The sequence below is a fragment of the Peromyscus californicus genome, unplaced genomic scaffold (genome assembly GCF_007827085.1).
Source record: "Peromyscus californicus insignis strain IS unplaced genomic scaffold, ASM782708v3 Scaffold_2__1_contigs__length_46816999, whole genome shotgun sequence".
Classification (NCBI taxonomy): domain Eukaryota; kingdom Metazoa; phylum Chordata; class Mammalia; order Rodentia; family Cricetidae; genus Peromyscus; species Peromyscus californicus.
The window spans coordinates 25,324,200-25,331,596 of NW_026294540.1; the positions used below are offsets into that span (position 1 = coordinate 25,324,200).

At 53.3% G+C, this 7,397-nt stretch overlaps 1 protein-coding gene across 1 annotated transcript; it reads left to right on the plus strand.

Annotated features, from left to right (window-relative positions):
* The first annotated feature begins 1,373 nt into the window (after positions 1–1,373).
* On the plus strand, positions 1,374–4,320 carry LOC128120228 (claudin-3). Its single transcript, XM_052753961.1, has one exon. It carries the CDS (start codon positions 3,271–3,273, stop codon positions 3,928–3,930), a length of 660 nt encoding a protein of 219 aa, XP_052609921.1. The 5' UTR covers positions 1,374–3,270; the 3' UTR covers positions 3,931–4,320.
* Positions 4,321–7,397: the final 3,077 nt, after the last annotated feature.

A 7,397-nucleotide genomic window follows, 5' to 3' on the forward strand; every position in this document is an offset into this window, starting at 1 on the left:
GTCGGCCCCTCGGATCCTCCTGCCTCTGCCTCCTGGGGGTTACAGTTGCAGGTGGAACCGCTGCACCCAGTTTTGTTTGATTTGGTTTGGTTTTTCGACACAGGGTTTCTCTGTGTAGTCCCTGCTGTCCTGAAACTCGTTTTATAGACCAGGCTGTCCTCAAATTCAGAGATTGGCCTGCCTTTGCCTCCCCAGTGCTGGGATTAAAGGCGTGCACCACCACTGCTGGGTTGTTTTTGTTTTGTTTTATTGTTTTTTAATGTGGGTTTCAGGGGATATAACCCAGGTCCACATTATTATGTGGCAAGTACTTTATAGACAGAGCCATATCATTCCCCTGAGTCAAGGTGTCAGTCACCATACCAACACTCCATTAAAGAGGACCCAGGCTTACACTCCTTCCAGAACAGCCCTGACCCTGCACCAGCTGGGCCTTCTGGCCTGGCACTCCCAGCCCTGCCCATCAGGACCAGCCCAGGACCTTTGCACTTGGAAGAAACAGAGCCCTGGTTTCCATGTGCCTCTGGGATTGTTTATTTGAATCTTCTAGCACCCCAGGGTTTGGGTTCTTAGGGAAGAGGATGAAGTCTGAGTGTTTGTAATTTGATAGGTAGGGGCCCCCCCAGAAAAAAAATACCTTAAGCCCAACTCAATGACGCTTGCCCCTTTATTTTGTTACTTAGTGTGTTATTCAGTGTTATCTGTTGTTTTGTTATTCAGTGTGTATATGTGTGTGTGCAGGTGTGCGCGTGCGCAACACGTGCAAGCATATGGAGATCAGAGAATGACCTAGGAAAACGGGCTTTCCCCAGCTTTGGAGTAACAGGGCCCAAACTCAAGTTGTCAAGCTTGGCAACGAGGACGGACCTTTATCCTCTGGACCATCTGCCTCCCCCAAGCTTTTCATCTAGCTGGACGGGTCTCAGGTTCCCAGCTAATTGCGCAGCCCCTGGGGCCCTCACAGCACAACAGCATCCTCAGTCCAAGAGCCCGGGGAAGGGCAGCTTTGGGAAACAAGAAAAAGTGTCAAGTCATTTACCTCTGTGAGGACCCAGCCCTGTTCTAGGTGGCAGGAGTGCCATATAATAAAACAGGCAAAACTGCTGGTCAGTCTTGGAACATTCTCAATGTCCCGGTGGTGGCAACCGAGCGGAGCAGAGACAAAGAACCAGAAATCAATGAGAAGTCAAGCGTGGCTTCTCTCACACAAAATCTCACCACTCATGCAGGGGAGGCAAAACCATCGGGAGTTTAAGGCCACCCTAGGCTACATAGTGCAGTCCTGGGGCGGGGGCGGGGGGAGGCAGAGAAAAAAAAGGGGGAAGGAGGAAGGGAAGGCGGGGGGGGGGGGGGAGAAGGAGGAGGAAGAGAGGAAGAAAAGAAAGAAGGAGTACACTTCGGATGACGTCAAATAGGAAAGGGGCCTGGGCATTGTGGGTAAGAAGCGGGGATGGGTTCTGTTGCTACCATTTGTTTTTTGTTTGGGGGCAGGGTCCCAAGCCACCCACACTGAACTCCAGTTCACTAAGTAGCTGGGGAGGAGGATCTTGAACTTCTGATGTACGTTAGGGTGGTAATTGTCAACCTACCATCTCGCAGGGTTTATTCAGTGCCCAGGACAGACCACGGATTTCTAGCATGCTGGTTAAGCCCTCTACCCAGTGAGTTACATCCCCTGCTCCTAAAATTACAAAAGACTTGGGCGGGGTGGGGGGCAGGGGTGGGGGGGTGTCAGTAAGCCTCGTGGGCAGCTGTCAGAGTGCCCCGGAAGAAAGGACCCCAAGCGCAGGTCCTTGGAGTGTCTAGGAACAAAACCGGAAGAGCCAGACCCTAGCTGTGGTGAGGGGAAGGGAGGAATCGGAGCATGGGCCACCCCAAGGCCAATTCTTAAGAGCCGTGAGTCAGGGGAGACAGTGCTCAGAGGCAATAGGGATTGGTGTTCCAGCTTTTGTTTTGATGTTTGTTTGTCTCCTGTGGTCTATTTGACCTTGAATTCTTTCCCTAGCCAGGAGGATCTCGAACTCCTGCCTCCCTCCTCGTTCCCAAGTGCTGAGATAACAGGCGTGATACACTGTACAGGGCTTTTCCTATGTGTGCTGTGTTTTATTCTGAGACACACTCTGGAGTCCACCCTGGCTTTGAACTCAAAGCCATCTTCTTACCCCAGCCTCGGCCATGAGCCAACACACCTGGCTTGACTTTTTCCTTTCTGTTCTCGCCCTGTATCCAATCTCTTTCCCACCTCACCCTGGCACTCACTCTGCCCCCTGAGGAGAGAAAACAAGACACACACACACACACACACACACACACACACACACACACACACACACACACACCCACCCATGAAGAGAACCTCAGTGAGGATAAGCAGCTCGGTGGGACAGTAATCCAGCTAAGGCTGCCACCGTCCCATGAGAAGGAGCTGGACAAGAATTTGAACTCAACACCTGGGTGGGTGGGGGGAGCTCTTCAGGTGGGCGGCCCTGACTTCAGAGTCCAGTGTATTCAAATATAGACCTTACTACCTGCCTGCATCAAGCTGGAGGGACCCAGAGCAGGTACTGCAATTCCGTTCACTGACAACGACAAACAGCCGCAGCCACGCCCCCACTGGGTCCTCCCAGTCCCGGCTGTCCAAAGGAGTTGGCCTCGCCCCCATCCTACGCCTACCGCGCTGGAAAGGTTGGAGGTGGGGGCAAGAGAGCCAAGCAGTTTACTATTGGTGATTTGCGCTTCAAAAAAAAAAATCACCGAAGAGCCCCTCCCCCCTCTGTATGTCTCAAGAAAATTTGTTGAGGATGAGGAGCTAGGAGAGGTTTGGAAGGAGGGAGCACAGAGGGCCCGGCCCTCCCTCGACATCACCCCCGACCCTAGAGCATTCAGTTTCTGGCTAAGTCCTTCCCCCCTTGGTGAAGGGGAGGGGGAGGACGGACGGGACTGGACGGGGACGGGACACACGTCACTGTCCCCAGGAGAGCGAGCTCCACCTTCCTCCTCTGGGCACCAGCTAAGTCCAACCCACCCCACCCCAGAGCCAACCCAGTCTCAGGAGCCAGCCTCCAAAGCCACAGGCAGGTGCAGAGGCAGCCTCTGTGAGAGCCCCGGGAGAGGAGCCGTTAGCGCGTCCTTTGCCATCCACCCGTCGGTCCCCGGCGACAGTCGTCCGTCAGTCTTCGCACGGCAGTTGGTTCTGAAGTCCAGGGGTCGCGATCCCTCGTCTCCCAGCCCCCGGAGCTGCCCGGCAGAGCCGGTTCAAGTCCAGCAGCCATGTCCATGGGCCTGGAGATCACCGGCACGTTGCTGGCCGTACTGGGCTGGCTGTGCACCATCGTGTGCTGCGCTCTTCCCACGTGGCGCGTTTCGGCATTCATCGGTAACACCATCGTCACGGCGCAGATCACCTGGGAGGGCCTGTGGATGGACTGCGTGGTGCAGAGCACCGGGCAGATGCAGTGCAAGATGTACGATTCGCTGCTGGCCCTGCCGCAGGACCTGCAGGCCGCCCGAGCCCTCCTCGTGGTGTCCATCCTGCTGGCCGCCTTGGGGCTCCTGGTGTCGCTCGTGGGCGCCCAGTGCACCAACTGCGTCCAAGACGAGACGGCCAAGGCCAAGATCACTATCGGGGCGGGAGTGGTTTTCCTGTTGTGCGCTCTGCTCACCTTAATACCCGTGTCCTGGTCGGCCAACGCCATCATCAGGGATTTCTATAACCCACTGGTGCCCGAGCCTCAGAAGCGGGAGATGGGATCCGGGTTGTACGTGGGCTGGGCTGCCGCCGCAATGCAGCTGCTAGGGGGCGCCTTGCTCTGCTGCTCCTGCCCACCGCGCGAGAAGTACGCGCCCGCCAAGATCCTCTATTCTGCGCCGCGATCCACCGGGCCTGGCACCGCGACCGGCACCGCCTATGACCGCAAGGACTATGTCTGAGGGGCCGGGTGCGCGCAGTCCGCACCATCACCACTATCAGCAGCCGAAGTACCCCACCAGTCCAGCGTGCAGCCTTGCTTCGGAAACCACCCCACTTTCCAGATGGTTACAGATGCCACGCCTTCTGCTTGCTAGACTGGAAGAGGACAGACAGCCTGGCGACCCCCTCTTCCCCGGCTGCCACCTGACTGCCGGGCCTAGGAACCGTCCAACCGGTCTGGACAAAGAAACCTCACCTTTCCGAGTACAGGACTGGGGTGGCCACCGCAGCTACTTGCCAGCCCCGTCCAGCCCCGTCCTTCCGCAGCCGGAAGGCTCACAGTGGGCAGAGACAGGCAACCGTAAAACGGGCCGTTTCGTATTTTTCAATAAAAACCTTTCGTTTTTGCAGTCGCTGGAGCCTCCTTATCCTGAACGTCCCCACAGGCCACCGCCTCCTCTACCGGGCACCTGCTGGGGAGTGTCCCTGGGATAGCCCTCAGCATGGGCAGCGAGCTTAAAACAGCATATAGATCTAGTAAGGAGAAAGTGGGGTTATACGGTGAGCTCGGTGCTCACATGTGGGTCACTTGGGAGGTATTCCGGGACTGAACTCAACAGAGTCTATAGCAAGCCTTATCTAGCGATCCAGCTAGGGGGATTCTGAGGAACCTGGCTGGAGGAGGCAAGGGGCTCTTCTCCCGGATGTCCCAGTTGATTTGAGTTTGGAGCTTGGATCCACAGTCCTGCTCTGGGCGTTTGAGGTGGCTCACGTGCGGGTTAAAGAAGTACATTCTATACCGTGATTTCATATTTGGAGACGTCAAACAAAAAGACCTATTGTTTGGCTCAAATGCCCCATCAGAAGGACATCTAAGTGATGGGGGTGTGGCTCAGTGGTAGAGTACTTGTGTAGCACACACTGGGCTTGGGTTCTGTTCCCAGCAATAGGGGAAAAAAAACTGAAAGGAACATTTGACGAACTCTTCTGACCTGGAGGTGGAGAGATGAGGAAAAAGGCCACCTCACCTTCTTTCCAGTGCCTTCAAGGGAGGGGGGACCTGGCTTTAAAGAATATTGAGAAGTAAGGCACTTGCTCTTGGAACAAGGTAAGGGAACTGTGGCAGGGCTCTTGAAGGGAAAACAGGTTCCTCGGTTCCTATGCTTTAAAAAGGTGAGACTCTTTGGAAGGTGCAGGCAGAAACATCAGGAGTTCAAGGTTATATTCTCCACCACATATCAATTTCTTTTCCTTTCTCTCTTCTTCCTTCCTTTCATTCATTCGCTTGTTCGTTCATTTTTTTATTTTTATTTATTTATTTATTTATTTATTTTTGAGGTAGAATTTCTTTACATAGCCCCGGTTGTCCCGGAACTCATTATGTAGACCACGCTGACCACCACACCTGGTTCACATATCAATTTCGAAGCCAGCCTGGGCTACATGAGTTGTCTCAAAAAAAACACACAAACGGGCGTGTTGGAGCATGTCTTTAATCTCAGCCCTCTGGAGGCAGGAGGATCTCTATGAGTTCTAGACCAGCCTGGGCTTCATAAGGAGACTTTGTCTCAAACAAACCAACAAAAAAACAGCAACAAAAGGAGAGAAAAATTGAGGAAGACACTCAAAGATGATAGATGGACCCCATCCAGGGTGAGGTGGTGGTATCCAGGGGCAGAACTCAGAGGGTTTAAGGAAGTGAGATTCTCAGGACTCCAAAACCATTAGGTGTCAGAGGGAGGGAGGAAGGAGACTCTAAAATAGCCTCAATTTGAGCCAGGCAGTGGTAGCGTACACCTTTAACCCCAGGACTCGGTAGGCAGAGGCAGGCTGATCTCTGAGTTCGAGGCCAACCTGGTCTACAGAGTGAGTTCCAGGGCTACACAGAGAAACCGTGTGTTGAAAAACCAAACTAGGCTGGGCGGTGGTGGCGCATGCCTTTAATCCCAGCACTTGGGAGGCAGAGCCAGGCGGATCTCTGTGAGTTCGAGGCCAGCCTGGTCTCCAAAGCGAGTTCCAGGAAAGGCGCAAAGCTACACAGAGAAACCCTGTCTCGAAAAACAAAACAAAACAAAAAAAAAAAAAGAAAAACCAAACTAAGATAAAATAATATAGCCTCGGCTTTCAGCCTTAGGTCACGGATGATGGAACAACTCCCAGAACAGCAGCTCAGGTCCCTGGGGGGAAGCCGAGAAGGTCCGCTTTGAGTGTAAGAGTTGGTCAGACAAGGAACGGCCAGGTAAGACGGTCCAGGAAACAGGAAGGGGAATGAATGCCCAGAGACCTTGTAAACCCAGGAGTCATTAACATACAGCAGAAACCAGAGGAACAGTGAGCTCGTTCTAGAAACCGAAAGAAGAAAAGAGGTTCATGGAAGTGGGGATGGACAACAGTGTTTGAACATGCAAAGGACCGGGGAGATGAGAGCTGGGGAAGAGATTTGGTTCCAAACACCAAGGTGGCAGCTCTGAGTGGCGCTGGGGATAAGAGTGGAGGGAAAAGGGAGTGGGAGGCAAGAAGTCGGATCTGGGCACCGAGCGCAAGTGGCGTGCCTGAAAGAGGACTCATCAGGGAGACAGGAGCTGGAGGACATTGAGCTATGCTGCCCATCCTGGCGGTTTAGGAGGGAAAGAGGCTCCCCCGCATATGTGATCACATACACTTGATACTGGGTTTGGGTTTGAGACTAGGTCTCAATCTGTAGCCCGGGGCTAGCCTCACATTCATGTTCATCTTACCTAAGCATCCTAAGGAGCTGGTATTAGAGGCAGGTTCCGATGTGCCCAGTGCCAAAAGATTGCTTAGGAGAGCCTCTCCAGAAAGTCCCTCCTCTTTCCTAAGGAATGCCAGTGTGCTGGCATCGGGATGACCTAAGGAAGAGGAAATGTGTTGCTATTAATAATAATTAGTGCATTCCTGATAAGGTCCTAGGAGAGCAGTGAGTATGTAGACGACTATCCCCAGCAGCTTCCCCTAGGAAACTACTCTTCTATCCAGGAGAGGAGAGACACCAGGAAAGAGCAAGTGACTGGTGAGAAGAGGTTTGGGGCCAAGTGTGCACCGCGACTGTAATCTCAGCTCATGGGAGGTTGAGGATTATGAGTTCAAAGCCAGCCTGGACTCCACTGTGAGTTTGAGGGCATCCTCTCCAACAAAAGAACAAACAGATGTTGGCTCAGTGAAGGGGAGGAGCTCTAAGGAGGGCGTTCCATTTTTTTTTTATTATTTAATTTTATTTTTATTGTGGTGGGTGCGAGCGTGTGCCAAGGTGCACAAGGGGCGGTCAGAAGCCAGTTAAGTTAGTGGGGTCAGGTCTTTCCTGTCTTGACAAGGCTTCCAGGTTGAATTCAGGTAGTCAAGCTTACCTGGCATGCACTTAACCACTGAGCCATCACGCTGGCCCAGGAAAGGCTTAGGCATGGCAGAGGCTGCATGAAATGAAAGGGCCCTTAAAGAATGAGAGCGCTTAGGTGGAGGACAGGACATA

Coding starts and splice junctions, on each gene's coding strand:
- LOC128120228 (XM_052753961.1), top strand. CDS start 3,271: ATGTCCATGGGCCTGGAGATCACCGGCACGTTGCTGGCCGTACTGGGC.